Source organism: Bos grunniens, chromosome 25, assembly GCF_055505025.1.
Source record: "Bos grunniens cultivar Pamir isolate PY7600 chromosome 25, Bosgru_T2T1.0, whole genome shotgun sequence".
Taxonomy (NCBI): Eukaryota; Metazoa; Chordata; class Mammalia; order Artiodactyla; family Bovidae; genus Bos; species Bos grunniens.
Genome location: NC_141189.1, coordinates 28163674 through 28179080, shown reverse-complemented (window position 1 = coordinate 28179080; position 15407 = coordinate 28163674). Strand labels below are relative to the sequence as shown.

At 51.2% G+C, this 15407-nt stretch overlaps 1 protein-coding gene across 1 annotated transcript in view; it reads left to right on the top strand.

Annotated features, from left to right (window-relative positions):
* The window catches only part of LOC147345352 (BOS complex subunit NOMO1), a 56570-nt gene extending 42886 nt beyond the window's left edge, over window positions 1-13684 (top strand). Inside the window, exons 24-31 of the mRNA XM_086375610.1 lie at window positions 475-602; window positions 1525-1666; window positions 6007-6090; window positions 7256-7366; window positions 8267-8368; window positions 9989-10108; window positions 12529-12621; window positions 13115-13684. Of these exons, the coding sequence (XP_086231736.1) occupies window positions 475-602; window positions 1525-1666; window positions 6007-6090; window positions 7256-7366; window positions 8267-8368; window positions 9989-10108; window positions 12529-12621; window positions 13115-13246 (912 nt within the window). The 3' untranslated portion in view covers window positions 13247-13684. The remainder of the gene's footprint in view (window positions 1-474; window positions 603-1524; window positions 1667-6006; window positions 6091-7255; window positions 7367-8266; window positions 8369-9988; window positions 10109-12528; window positions 12622-13114) is intronic.
* Window positions 13685-15407: the final 1723 nt, after the last annotated feature.

Genomic DNA, 15407 nt, shown 5'->3' with positions numbered 1-15407 from the left:
AGTCTGAAGCCCTCAATGGTGGACACGTCAGTTGGTCATCTTGTCAACCCTGGGAATAAAGTCACCATTCCAGGGATGTCGCAAACAGGCAGTGAGGTGTAGCCGAAAGATCCCAGACTGGGACGTGAAGCACGCCCACCTTCGAATCTTCCCTCTGCTACTTAACTTGCCATGTCGTCTCAGGCTAGTTACTTGACCTCTCTGAGCTTCAGTTGCTTCATTCATAAAGTTCAAATATGATTTCTACCCTGCAGAGGTACTAAAGGTGTGCAGTAATGACAGCTGGTATTAGAATGGTAATTGCTGTCACTGTAATGATTGACTGTAGAGTTAGTTACCATCTCTGTGTGTCTGGGTAGCCTTAGGGCTCTTGGGGCCTCATTCTGGCCTCTTTCCTTCATGACTTGAGCCGCTCCCTCTAATGCCACCCCTCGACTTGCAGCAGAGGCTCAGCTCGTGTTTGTGTCTTGGCAGAGCCCTGGCCAGTACTACTTCAAGCCCATGATGAAGGAATTCCGGTTTGAGCCGTCCTCGCAGATGATCGAGGTGCAGGAGGGGCAGAACCTGAAGATCACCATCACGGGCTACCGCACGGCCTACAGGTGGGCTGCCCCCTCTCCCGTCTCCCCCGGGCCGGGCCGTGGGATCACTCACACACTCTTTTCTCTCGGAACCCATCCCAGTCTTCAGGTTGGTTCTGTTTGGAAGACAAGAGCCATGAGACACGAGTCCACAGGTTCCTGACTGCAACCCTTTTCTCCTAATATCCCCCATGAATGATTTAGTCACAAAGCTCCTCTTTTGAAATTGGCCTGTGAGAACCTACTGAGTTCCTAAAAATTTTAATTTTTTTAAAGTGTTTGAAACATTAGTTAGATTTTGGAAAGGAGGAAATGCATTCACTTGAAAAAAATTTGGAAATGTTGAAAAGAAGATATTCCGTGTGGAGTTTCCCTTCTGTCCTGGCCTCCCAGCCACCTAGGTGTTCCAGCATTGCTGAGTGCATCCAGAGATGGTTTATTCACATGAGTATTTATAATTATAGGCACACGCGTATGTATTTATATACATGTGTAGAAGCACTTCAAGGTTGATTAATCAGAAGGAACAGGTTTAGAAAAACGGACCATTTTCAATTGAATATAAAAATAGAACGAAAGGGGAAGTGATTTATTTTCATTTTATTGGATGCTTTATTATTTAAAATAAAGTTTAACAAAAAATGCAATAAAGCGGAGTGAAAGAAAGTTTAGCCTTTCTAAATTACGATTTTCTGGAGCACCCCTTAAAATGTATGAGAAGAGAAATTGATGATAGGAGTGGCCTGAGCCCTCTGGCAGGAAGGCTCAGCTTGCAGGTGACACAGCTGGAAGTGCGTTGTCTGGGTCATTTGGGGTACTGTCCTCCACCGAGTTATTTTGCATCATAATTGTTGGTGAATGCCGGACACTGTCCCTGGAATCTTTTGTGTGCATCAGAAAGCCCCGAGAATGTCGTGTTCCATTTCTTCTCTCGTCTCTCTAGTTGCTATGGTACAGTTTCTTCCTTAAACGGAGAGCCAGAACAGGGTGTTGCCGTGGAAGCAGTGGGCCAGAGCGACTGCAGTATTTATGGAGAAGACACCGTGACGGACGAGGAAGGGAAGTTCAGGTTACGTGGATTGCTGGTGAGCCTTTGGATGTGTTTCGTTAGTGGATTTTTTCATACTGGCTTCAGCGGTGCCTGGGTTCAGTGGTGCCCCCAAGACGCTAGGAATGAGGGCAAGAGGGTTGAGAGGGGGCGTGGGGCTCTGAAACTCCCCAATCCCTGTCTTAACTGACATGCCCAACACTTATGTAGCTGACGTACTGGGTTGTGGTTTTATGGCAAAATACAGGTAGAAAACCATGGTTTTGGTGCAGAACAGGTGGTCTGGCTTAGGCCAGCCTCTCACATCGGATGCCTGTGGGGCTCGAAGACAAGTGTAAAAGGCTGGCGTGGACTGGGCGCCTGTCGGGAGCAGTGTGGACTGTGGACCGTGGACAGGTCCTGGCCCAGGAGAAGGGGCAACAGCCAGGCAGCTCCAGCTCTTTGTAGCCGTGTGGGAAGATAACTCAGGGTTGCCGATGGTTAGAGTTTGTAAAAGAGAAGTCAGAAATTCACATTTCCACGTGACAACTCCTGATTTTTAGATATTAACCACTAATTTAAAAAAAATAGGGGCTTCCCTGGTAGCTCAGATAGTAAAGAATCTGTCCACAATGCTGGAGACTAGGGTTTGATCCCTGGGTCAGGAAGATCTCCTGGAGAAGGGAATGGCTGGCTACCCACTCTGGTATTCGTGCTTGGAAAATTCCATGGACAGACAGGAGCCGGACAACCATGGGGTCACAAACAGTTGGACGCAGTTGAGCAACTAACACTTTACTGGGGCCGTGCTGTCCTTTCCCAAAGTTAAGAAGACCATGTCCCGTGTCCAGGTGTCCTCACTCACCAATATTGGGAGGTCAGGGCAGGAGGTCACTTGGTGAGTGAGGAGCGTTCAAGGCAAAGGAGGAATGCAGGCCTGGGGGTGTCTCCTGGGGCTGTGCTGAGGACTGGAGAATGTCTGTTCTCGTGGGCCAGCTGGGTGGGCTTTCTTTGGGGTCTGGCCAGCCTTTCTGTGATGCTCCCTTCTCCGCCTCCTCTGTCCTCGGGGAGGCCCTGCCCGCTCCAGGGAACGCTGATGTTAACTCAGCACTTTCAGTTGTGTGGAGTCGCCACCTTGTGGCTGCTGACCTGTTCCATGGAAAAGGCCTCGGATGCTGGAGGAATAGCCTTAGACGGGGAGCGTGCTGTCACGCTGCCCTCGGGACATGTTCCCAGGGCCCCAGGGCGCTCCCTGCTGTCCCCCAGGCCTGCTTCCCTTCCTCGTGGCAGTGGTTCCAGAGAGAACAGGTGGGCCACATGGGTGTCCCCCGCCCCCAGGCCGGCTGCAGCCAGGACCCCGGGAAAGGCGATGGGTCCTTAGATCCGGGTCTCTGTCGCATGTGTTCATGCAGATGCAGGCTTTGACACTGCGCCCTTAGTTGCCTTTCTGCCTGGGTTTGAACCCTGCCTCTGTCATTTCTTAGCTGCGTGAGTTCAGGCAGGCGTCCCATGCCTTCTGTGTCCGTTTCATCATCTGTAAAGTGAGGATGAGGATCACGGCTGCCCTACAGGTTGGCTGTCAGTACGAAGTGAGTTAATACACACGGAATGGTGCCTGGTGCACCGACTCTGCAAGTGGTTAGAAGCAAGGTCAGACCACTCCTTTCCCTCTGGTGAGGCAGTTCCTCACCAGAACTGCCAGCTTGGGTGATTGTGTGCAGCTTTCCTTGGTCCAAGCCACAGCAGAAGGCAGGCCTGGGGGGTGTCTGTGGCTTTCAGTCTGCCTTCTTCTTGGGTGGACCCAGTGTTCCTGGCTCATCTCCCTTTTACGGTTGCAAGAATTCAGGTTCTGCATCACCATGTTGATTCCCCCCGGAGTCTTACGGGCCCATACATATTTTTCTTTTTTTAAATTGGAGTATAGGTGCATTACAGTGTTGCGTTAGTTTCTGCTGTACAGCAGCGGGAATCAGCTCTATGCATACAGCAGCGGGAATCAGCTCTATGCATACATATATCCCTTTCTCCCTCTTGAGCCTCACTCCCACCCTGACCCCCATCCCCCCGCTGTAGGTCATCTCAGAGCCCTGAACTGTGGTCCCCGTGCTATACAGCAGCCTCCCATTAGCGATCCATCATACACATGGTAGTGTATATATGCCAGACATGTGTTTCTAAACTCACCAACTTAACACATTTTATTTAGCTAAATCAAATATAGTTTCCTTCTCCACCGTGATAGATTCACGTTTCAATTAATGCTCCCTCACACCCTCCTCCTTGTAATAGATGTTAATTCATTAGCACTTAAAATGCTATGTGGAGTCACCCCCTTGTGGCAGCCAAAGCCTTCCACGTGCCAGGCCTCAGATGCTGAAGGAATGAATAGCCTCAGATGGTTCTCGTCAAAGGTTTGGACTTGCGTTTGCCAGGCTCCTAGGGGACACCAGGCTGGAGAGCCCTGGTTGAAGATTTCCTCAGGCTTTTGACCCCGAGGAGAATGCATTTCTGCAGTTGATCTTTCTGGGCAGGGTATTTGGTGAGGCATTTTGGGTGAGAAGCTGTGAGGCATTTTGGGTGAGAAGCTGCCTGAATCTTGCTGCCAGAGGCTGAAGGTGAACCACTGAGTCAGCAGCCAGGAGCGAGGAGCCGGGTGGTTAGGGTGGGCTCCTGCGCTGCTGGGCATGGGAGCGAGGGGGCAGTGCCCGCGATCCCCATCTCCAGCAGTGCCGTCTCCTTTTTTTCACACCTTGCTACCTTTTTCTGAGGTGCAAATAGCTGTTGCTAAGAGCTGTTTTGAACAAACCCAGTGCTGCCAGTCCTCACTGAGCTATAAAGTGAATTAATTCGTCTATTGGTGATCATAAATTTGACTTTTCTCGGTTTTTAAAAAAATAATAGTTTTATTGTCTTTGTAAAGGTTCCATGTGCTCATTATAAGATAGTTGAAAGCAACATAATGAAAAGGACAAAATTTTGAAAGGGGAAAAAGTAGATCAGCCTTACACTGGCCTCCAGGACTCGTGGTTAATATAGAGGGAATGTTGTTTAAGGTGCTGCTCTGCTCACACACAGAGAAGGTCACAGTGCACGTGATTTAGGAAACCGGGCCGTGTTATCCTCGCTAGTGTACAAATCAGCAGTTAGTCTCAGGGTTGTCCCCTCTTGGACACACACAGTCACCTTTGAACTCGGCCCCTGGCTCTAGATGCTCATGTGTCATCAGATTTGGTGTGCAGTTGGTGATCAGAAGTTGGTTATTTTAAAAGTTCTTTAAACCCTGCTAGTATAAGTGATCTGTCACCCTCTGGGGAAAGATGCAGATCTTTTCTTTTAATAAATGTGTAAGGAAAAAAAAAGTTCAGAAGTTGACAAATGGTGGGTTCATTTAGACTATTAAAGCCTTCGTAAAGCTGAATTTTATCTGATATGCAGCATTTTGAGAAATTTCCTTGGAACTCATATGTCTTTCTCTCTCAGAGTTGCCGCTAGCCCACATAGCAACGCATGAAACAACTGTATTTCTTCAAGGCGGTTTGTCGTTGTTGCTTGTTGTCTAGTTGTTGAATTATGTCTGACTCTTTGTGACCCCATGGACTGTAGCCGGCCGGGCTCCTCTGTCCATGGGATTTCCCAGGCAAGAATACTAGAGTAGGTTACCATTGCCTTTTCCAGGGGATCTTCCTGACCCAGGGATGGAACCCATGTCTTCTGCATTGGCAGGCGGATTCTTTACCCCTGAGCCACCAGGGAAGCTGTCATAATGTACTGGCTTAGAACAAAGTGCTTTACTGCGGTCTGCTAAAAAATGATCTGAGTAAATAATGTACATCCTTCATGTGTGCAGTGTCAACAACAAAAAGTTTTTTAGAATAGTGAGTTTTGTTTGGGTAAACATCATATGTCCCTATACATTTGAGGAATAGAATAACATGTATAAAGAGGAAATCTGTTGTAAAAAAGGAAATCTGTTGTAAAAAAGGAAAAATCTCAAATCCTACTTCACAGAAATAATACCCCTTGGGAGTGGCATTCCAGACACCACTCAGTACATACATACAGGTGCAGGGGAGGGATGGACAGCAAAAGGGAATAATTTCATCATATTTATTAAACAAGAATAAGCTTATCTTGTTTGCAATTTTGAAATCAGAAACCACATTTAATTTTCCTTGGGTAGAAAAAGCTGAATACAGTTTGAAGGAATTGTAAAACTTCAGAAAAAGGTTTCTACATCAGGGTACATTTTCAAGGAACTCTTAAGAAAGGTGATAGGCCTGGGAACCAAGGTGGGACAGAGACTTGTCCACCGGATGGGGGCCTGCAGGCAGAGCAGGCTCCAACCAGGTCTCAGGTGATAAGCCCTTTTCCAGATAAGACTCCTGCATTTGTTTGCAGCCGGGCTGTGTGTACCACGTTCAGCTCAAGGCGGAAGGCAACGACCACATCGAACGAGCCCTCCCCCACCACCGGGTCATCGTGGTAAGACATGAAATTCTTCAGCAGAATCACTGCATGATTGCATCTCTGATCAAAAATCCTTCAGCGTTCCTCTGGCTGGCTGCCTTTCATCTGTTGTGGGGGGGACTTTACATCCTAATTAAGGGTCCTCTCAGAATAGTGTCATCTTTACAAGCAGCGTCTTCTGTGGGCTTTTAATGAACAGCAGCACTGTCTTGCATCCGGAGCAGAAATCTGAGCTGTTGTTTCCCCACTTCCCCTGCTAGCTCTGATCATTATTCTACAAGTAGAGGATCTTAAGGCCTAAGTAGCATTTTAGATCAAGGGAGGGAATAAAGGGAACATGGGCTTCATCAGTGACAGGGCCACTGACATTTCTTATCTTCTGGTGACCTTGTTCTTCCCACCAAATAGAGTCTCTTGATCTTTAAGATCATGACTCAGCTAACTGATCCCTAAAGAGGCAGCCCTCCAGGTCACAGGAGGTGTCCCTGGCATCATTTGCAGTGAAGTTTTTTCCCATGGAATAAGTCTCATTTGCTAGACCAGAGGATTTGGGACCAGACAAGAAGCCTTTGGTGGCTTTATTAGGTGCCATTATGGATAAAGATTACGATGGGTCCAGAGACTGGTTGGCCATTCAGGATTTTTGGCCTAGACAATGAGTTTTCTTGACATCTTTATGGCATTTGGTGTTTAAGTGGTTGTGATGGCTGCATCTTATGTTATATTTTCCTGCCATGGGGATTCAGATCGGGGTCCCGGGCAGTCATGTGGACTGTGGCCCCACAGATGAAAAGGTGACTGGCGGAGGCACGTGCCCACCCCAGGGGGTGCGGGGGAGCTGGGGCCTGACTCTTGCCAATCCTGCCAGGCAAGAGCATCCTTCTTTTTCAAGAGCCGCTGGGAAGTCTGGTTCTTTTACTATGAAATTGCTTTTTGAAAATGTTGATAAGTCAAACTTAAGGAAAAAAGTAGTGTCTTTGTCAAACAGCACGCCCATGGCCAAGTGTCACCCATCTCCTCTCAATTTGGGACCTTAGACTCAGGCTGCTCGGACAGCAAGCTTTGCTCCCTGAATGCAAAGGGAAGTCGCTAGGACATAGAGCTCCAGGGATGTCCCCTGCTGGAGCAGAGGCCCCCGTCTTCCAGCTTCCTTGGCCCAGCTTGCTTTCTCTCTTTCCAGGTCGGGAATAATGACATTGATGATGTGAACATCATAGTTTTCCGGCAGATAAATCAATTCGACTTAAGTGGAAATGTGATCACTTCCTCTGAGTATCTTCCTACATTGTGGGTAAGGCCAGCTGCTGATAGCTAACGTGCTCTAGCCCTTGTTTAGCTGAGGGTTGAGGTTGAGATTAAGAATCTTCAGGCCCAGCATGTATCTGGTGGAATGACTGCCGATCGCTAGAGAAAAACGTGGTCTGGTTTCAGATGACAGTTTTGCCAGCCTTGTGTGTCTTTAGAAGCATCACAGTAGAAGCCTCATGAATGAGCAGTGTGATCTGGGGTCTAAAGCAGAGAGATGGCTTTAGGGCAAAGCACCTGGTCACTTTCTAAATTCTACGCAAGGTGCGTGTGGCAGGCAGTGGACTCAGAGTCAGACGATGGTGGGAACAGGCAGTGAACCTGGGCTGGAGAGAAAGAAAGGCCACCAACAGAACACTAAACTGCTCCTGGAAGCAGCCAGGAACCCAGTGCAAAATGGGAACGTGTTTGGAGTTTAAGGAACAGCTGTGGGGTTGAGGTGACAGTGCATGGTGGGGGGCATGCCGAGTGAACAAGGCTGGCGGTGATGACATCAGGTGACCAGGCTCTCTGGATCTCCACGGGGACAACAGTGATGCCTGTTTGGGAGTCAGGGTTGGTGACGATGTACGTGAAGTGCCTGCCCCACGCCTGGCATGTTCTCTTTAATGTTCCCACTACACTAACAGGTGTTTACTATTTTGAGCATTAACGTAAGTTGTCAGAATCTTAAATTTAAAAATTTTAACATTTTGACAACTGTCACATCACTGGTGTTTCAAAAGCATTAGGAACGGTCTGTTGCGGGAGGACGGTTGCCCTTTCAAAGATCCATGTTTCCAGAGTTCCTCTCCCCTCAGAGATAAGCCATACTAAGGTGTCGAAAAGGTGGTGTTTACCGTGTTGAAGTTTTAAAAGCACGCCCTGCTTTGTCGCTGCCCTCCAGGTGAAGCTTTACAAAAGCGACAACCTCGACAACCCGATCCAGACGGTGTCCCTGGGCCAGTCCCTCTTCTTCCACTTCCCGCCCCTGCTCAGGGACGGCCAGGTGAGCCCGCTCCTCTCCGCGCTGTCTTTGCTGGAACGACTCCCCTTTTCCGCTGAAGGAACTCAGTTTTCCCAGTTTTTCCCCTCATGCCACCTTGTTGACACAGTTGAATCAGAGGAGGTGGGGCTCTCTAGGGATTTTTTTTTCCGGAATTAGCTCTTTTTCTGTTATAAAAATAATACACATTCATCACGGCAGGAGATCGGGGAAGGGGATGGAGATCAGACATAATACTGTCATCCAGAAGCAGCTGTTAACATGTCCATAGTTTCCTTTTGACCCTTTTTGACGCATGCGCATGTGTGTATAAATATAAAAACGTGTATTTGTTTAGTGATACAAAGCTGGGACTGTTTTGTACATTTTCTTGTAATCTGTGCTTTTCAGTGAAGACTTTCTCACCCGTACTTTCTCATGCATGGTATTTAATGACTGCACAGGAGACCACGATAGAGAAAATACCGTAATCTATTTAACCAAGGTCATCATCACTTACTGATGACGGGATGTTTGTCGTCAGCTCTAATTGCACAGAGCCAGCTATTGTGGCTGCCCCGGTGGCAGCAAACTGTGGAGAGAACTTGGTTCCTTTTGGGGACTTAGCCTGAGAGCGTGAGCAGAGAGCCTGTGTGGTTCCTCCCCTGGCTTCCTGCCACCTGCCACAGGGGTGATCCTCTGGCCTTTCCCGGTGTGAAGTGAAATAACAAAGCAGGTTGTGACAGAGTCTGGGGCCTCCCCTGCACTGCTCCAGGTGCCCTTAGTAATCGAGCCACTTCTGGCAGCACAGCAATGTGGTCACAGGCTCCCCGGGGTGTGCAGCCTGCTTGGTGCCTTACAAGCTGAGTGACCCTGGGCACGTCACACTTCCCTTCTTCGGGCCTCTCTCCCCCCATCTATGAAATGGTGCAATAATCCTGATCCTGTCAGTGGTTGAAAGCATACGCCTAGTGTGGTCACAGGCTCCTCGGGGCTCGCAGCCTGCTCTGTGCCTTACAAGCTGAGTGACCCTGGGTACGTCACACTTCCCTTCTTCGGGCCTCTCTCCCCCAATCTGTGAAATGGGGCAATAGTCCCAGTCTTGTCAGTGGTTGAGAGCATACGCCTAATGTGCTCACAGCTCTGGGCCCCGGGCTGGGGCTCAGCACGCAGGCCTGTGACGGTGACCAGGACCTCTGCAGAGGATGCTGCATTCTTAGAACTCACCAGCTAATGAGCCAAGAATCGTCCCTTGGAAGTCAACCTTGTTTTGGATGAAAAACAGTCTTCCTCAGTTTAACCTTGTGTCTCCCTCATCAGAATTGATTCATCAGAACTGTGTGTTTCGTAAAGTCAGGTTCTCTAAGGACCATGTAGCCGCCATGGTTGGATACACTTAGAAAGATGAGCCGCGGGCTCCGAGCGCCTGTTTGGAGATGGCAGGGTTGCGTGGCTGACCCTGCTGGACTGGCCCGCTGAGGCCGTCACATGCGAGTTAGTGACCTAGGCGTGGAGGTGTAAACTTGGGGGTTCCTAAAGGAAACAGCAAGTCCTTTGCATCACAGTCACACATTAGGACTTAGTGTTCGTTTGCTTTGCCCCAACTGCCCTTTGTAAAGACTGCCCCTCCCTCCTTGTGCACAGAATTATGTGGTCCTCCTGGACTCCACGCTGCCCAGGTCCCAGTACGACTTCGTCCTGCCACAGGTGTCCTTCACGGCAGCGGGCTACCACAAACACATCACCTTGGTCTTCAATCCCACGGTAAGGAGAAGGGGGCTTCCGGCATGGAGTATGCAGTGGTTCCAAGGTGCCACTGAGCACTCTTCAGACCTCCATCCGTGTGGGAAGTTGGCGGGAGTCCTTGTCCCTGAGGTAGAGAGAAGGCGGGAGGCTCGTGCATGGGGAGCCTGGACTTGGACGCGGCCCTTCTGCTGGTTTCCGGCTCGTGCTCGGTGACTTGGCCTCCATGATCTTACCCTGAGTAGAGGGTTCCTCCTCGATCCCAGGAGGAAGCACTTGTCTCGTTCACCTCAGCAGAGACTGAGGAAGTGACAGAGACGAGCAGGCCGGGAACTGTTTGTCTCCGTGTGGAGGCGCACGCAACCCCAGGGAGGAGCAGTGCCTCCGTGGAGGGCAGTAGGGCTGCAGCCTGGACGTCCGCCGGGCACCTCCCAGCTCCGGGGAGTGTGTGGGCAGCCCAGGCAGGATGGAGGTGCTGCCTGGTGGGCCCAAGTGAGCAGGCCTCGTCCCTGCTGCCAGGAGTGTGGTCCCACTTCTGAGACCATGGGAGCAGAGCCACCTGCCAGGGGAGGGAAGGCCTGGTGGGTCCTCATCCCAGTCCTCCGTGGGGAGGTGCCTCTCTTCCATCCTTCTGGCAGCTCACAAAGACTGAGCGACTTACCTGGGGGTGCTCGGCAGAGCCAGGTTCTCTCGTCCCGGCCGCTGGCCAGGCGGCTCAGCACCACTTGCCTACGAGGGTTGTCAGGGCGCTTCCCTGCATCCTGTGCTGAACGTCAGTACCGACAACCATGTTCCTCACGCATCACTCAGTGTTTCACGCGCTGCTAACCACTCCACACACCTCGTCATTCCCCACAGTAGATGCTGTTCGTATTATCGCCATTTTATAGTTGAGTCAACCGAGTCTTAACGTGACTGCCCAAGGTCACACGGGAAGACCCGGCCTGGAGCCTGGCCTGCGGTCCTCAAAGCTTCACCTCATAGTTGCTCTGCCTCTGCCCACTGACTCCAACTTGCTCTTAAGGATTTACTTTGATGGGAACTGGTTTGGGATCTAAAACAAGTCAAAACAAGTGGGGGCAGACAGTTAGGGATTCTGCGCTATTCTTCTGTTTATTAAGGGAGCGTCTGTCTCCGGCTGTCGTCTCGGGTCAGAGGCCCTCTGGTCCTTCTCCTTCCTGCGTATCCGCAGATGCTTTGATCTTGGGACCTCTTTACACTGTTAAAATTAGTTGCGAATCTCAAAGACCTTTGGTTTGTGTGGGTTATATGTATATTTATCATATTAGAAATGCAAACTGAGACATGCGTAAAACACAAGCATCCAAAGGCCACACGTCCCGTTACCTGTCAGAGTGAGGACATCGTCACGGTGCAGCCTCTGGGAACGTCCCCTGCCCCGTCGTAGGAACATGCGAGAGAAACTGGCACGTTGTATCTTCACAGTATGATGAGAACAGTGTAGAGTGTGCAAATCTCCTGAAAGAGGCTGTACCTTGAGAACAGCGCTATGGCTTGTTAACCTGTTTTATCATCATCCGAAAGTTCTTTATTTGTTTCCATTGTCGAGGTGGAGTGAGCTAGTTGGGATATAGGTTCATTTGCTATTACAGAGACCCAGCACTTCAGGGCTTCAGCAGGAGGGAAGGTTCTATCTTATGTTGACCTTCCGGGGGTTGCGCGGAAGCTCCTGGGTGTCGGGCTCCTCCTGTCCGTGGGTCTGCTGTCCTCCAGCACATCGCCCTTCCTGGGATGGCACAGGTGGCTGGAGGCTGTCCGGTCAGCAGGGAGGAAGGGCACACCCAGGGTACAGCCTGGGTGTGGCACTTGTCACTTCTCTTCCTGTTCTGTGGCCAGAGTTGACCCCGGGGCCCCACCTGGCTGCGAGGGAGGCTGGGAACTGTGTTCTGTTCTCACTGGCCCTGCTGACAGTCTGGGCTCCCCTGGAAGGAAAGGTGAGCGGCCCCGGGTCCCCAGCACTGCTTAATCGCCTCACTGGGTGTGACCTCTGGCACTTGCTTGGTACTCACCGTGCCCCCGAGTCTGGGAACAGTGGCTTCTTGATGCCTCCTTAGAGGAGAGAGTCCCTGGGTGCAGCCGGGGCTCAGCAAAATGAGCTCCTCGTACTTTTCAACCACAGGGGTGCCCTGCAGCCCGCAGCTCTGTGTCTCCTCAGTGTAGATAGTGAAGGGTCCGGGGGTGGGGAGCACCTTGTTCTTGGAACCTGGTTATTCCCGAGCTTCAGAGAGCAGGCGAGGGGAGTTTGTGCGGCAGAGAATTCACTTAGGATTTAGTTGTGTCGCTTCAGTTACTTCTTTTGGGTACTGAGTGTCTGGGTCACGTGGGTGCTTGGGGTCTTGAGGAGGCCGGGCACGTCTGGGCTGTGGATGGGGTGCTGGCGGAGAGCTGGCCTGGGGTGATGGTGCTCTGGGTGTTCGCAGAGGAAACTGCCTGAGCAGGACATCGCCCAGGGATCATACATCGCCCTGCCCCTGACGCTGCTCGTCCTGCTGGCCGGCTACAACCACGACAAGGTAGGGGGCCCGAGCCCTCAGGGCAGCAGGCGTGCGGGTGGGGGGCGGATCCCTCATAGCTGGGATGTGGCCGGGGAGGAATGTCCATTGTTACAGAGGTGACCGCGCTTCACGATAATGGTTTAATAGCTGGGTCCAGTCCGACTCTTGCAACCCTATGGACTGTAGCCCACCAGGCTCCTCTGTCCATGGGGTTTCCCAGACAAGAATACTGGAGTGGGCTACTATTTCCTTCTCCAGGGGATATTCCCAAGACCAGTGCCAAGGCCTCCTTTCAAGGCTAGAAGCCTCTTGTATCCCTCCTACCCCTTAACCCTGAAGTACTTCCGGGTCTCTGGTGACCCTCTCTGGTACAAAGACCTGCGCTCGGCTGGGCTGAGAGCACAGAGCGGCAGGGATGGGCCAGGGCAGGCTGGGGGCGGGGACTTTGGTGTCCCGCTGGACAGACGTCTTCTCCTGGAGCCCCCCTCTCTCATACCCTTTTTCTTCCCAGCTCATCCCCTTGCTGCTGCAGCTGACAAGCCGCCTGCAGGGAGTCCGAGCCCTTGGCCAGACAGCCTCTGACAACAGCGGCCCGGAAGACGCAAAGAGACAAGCCAAGAAACAGAAGACAAGGCGGACGTGAGGGATCTCCCTCGGGACAGGCCCCTGGTGTGGAGGATGCGTGTGACTCTTGTCATCAGCTCCGCGGGCGCAGCCACCCGTCAGCCTCCCCTCCCCGGCCCCGATGTGACATCGTGAAGGGACCCTCCTGTCACTCTGCAGAGCACAATTGATTTTCTGAGTCAAAGATAATTTATTATTTTTATTTTTGTCAAAGAAGTGTTTAAGCTGTGCTGGTGGTGTGCGAATGTTATCCTGAGTCTTCCAGCTTCATTTGCAAAAAGAATTCCAGTAAATGGGTGTCTTGACTCCCAAATCAAGCTCCTGTTGGACTGACCCTCCCCTTAACGTCCCTGTGTATCTGAGGTCCCTGCTGGAAACCGCACAGCCTGTGTGTACTCCTAGGAGGGTGTGTTATGCGGTAAAAAGTCAATAAAATGGCCCAGTTGTTTGTGTTGTAGCTCATCTAGGGTGCAGTCCTTGGAGGGCCCTGGCCTAATGCTGGGGTCACGATTGCACCGCCTGGAGGGACACGTGGGTCCTGAGTGAAGCCGAGATGACACGTGGCAGCTGGCTTTTGGCCTCAATGATAGGAAAACGGGAGAGGTGGTGAGGGGTGACGGCGTGAAGGGCCCTACCTTGGTTGAGGGTGGGGGGTGACGGTGTGAAGAGCCCCGCCTTGTCTGAAGGAGTCCGAGAGGCCCCCCCACTGTGCTGCGGGATCATGTGTTCACGTCTCTAGAGAAGCCGGAAAAACTGAGTTTTATGTGAACTCTTCCAAGTTTTAAATGTTAGCGACAAATTCAGTTTGTAACTTCTGGCGAAACAAAATACATACGTAGGCTGTGTGAAGCTTGAAGGCTGCCAGTTTGCATAAGGGATCCACAGGAATTCTCAGCATTTGAACGGCATTAATTTCATTCTTATGGGAAGTAATTAAGTTACCCTGGAAGCAGGGACATCCAGCCATCCAATGCTTATTGAGCCCCACGTGTGACAGGCACCGGGGCTATGAGACGAGCAGAGCAGACAACAGTATAAACTTCAGGAGCTGGATGAGGACGAACCCGCCCCCCGCCTCCCCCCTGCCCCGCTTTGTTCCTTGTGTCCCTGGCGCTCCGTGTGGAGTGGGCACTTTAGAAGGAACGAATGAATGAATGCATGCGTGGAGAGGCGAGGATGTGGACACGTGGCACCCGCTCTCAGAGCGCACGACCCATCCATCGTCGGGTGGAAGACAAGCTGGTCAGGGGACAGGGCAAGGTGGAGAGCCAAAGGCTTCCTGGTGGAGGAGGCTCAGGTGGCCAAGGGGGCACAGAGCAGAGGTCAGGTCCCACCTGAGAGCTTAGGGAAGCTTCCCCGGCACGATGTTCAGGCCGGGTCTGGAAGGACCTGAAAGGGAAAGAGGACTAAGGAAGGAGGTCTTGTTGGGTGCCACAGCCAGTGAGGACGGTCAGCTTGAGGATTCCCGGGCTCCAGGGGGCCTCCCGAAGAGCTGCTGCACTTCTAGCCCAGCGGCTGTTGGGCTCTTGGCCATTTCACAGGTATTACTTTTCACTGTGGAAGGAAGTATGCTCTTGGAGATCTGGGAGAGACGAGATGCATAATCCATTTTTTGGAGTGTTTTCTAACTCTTCTTCCAAGTGGACACCCAGAAACATGCCTTTTAAATGTTAATGGGGCTTTTTATTGACGCAGTGTAAAGGTTAAGAGCTCGTGGAAGATACAACTAAATGTCAATATGTTCCATCCAGTTCTGGACGCCGCCACTAAGGGGCAGTCTTCCCCCGTCGCTGCTGCAGGTCACCTCTCTTGCCGGTGGATCTTCTGAAAGGGCTCTGTTCCTGGAAAAAGGCTGCTGCCTTTCTCAGCCCGTATGGAAGTTCGGCCTGTTGCCTGAGATTGTCTTCATTTTCTGGCAATCTCAAGACAACTCCCCTGTCCCCTCTGTGAGGTGTGAGAATGAATGGATAGAGAATTTTAAATGCAGCAAAAGTTATATGAGACAGATTTTTTTCCCCCCTGAGAAATTAAAGATGTCTTAAATGACGGGTCCCTGAAGAACTCCCTTGCTTGCGCCTTTTTGCTTATTAAAGTAGCCCAGCCTCAGCGAGGATACCCCCAGAGACTGACAGACAGGGAGGTGCCATTCTAAGGTGCTGGCTTCACCTGAGTCTTCCCTG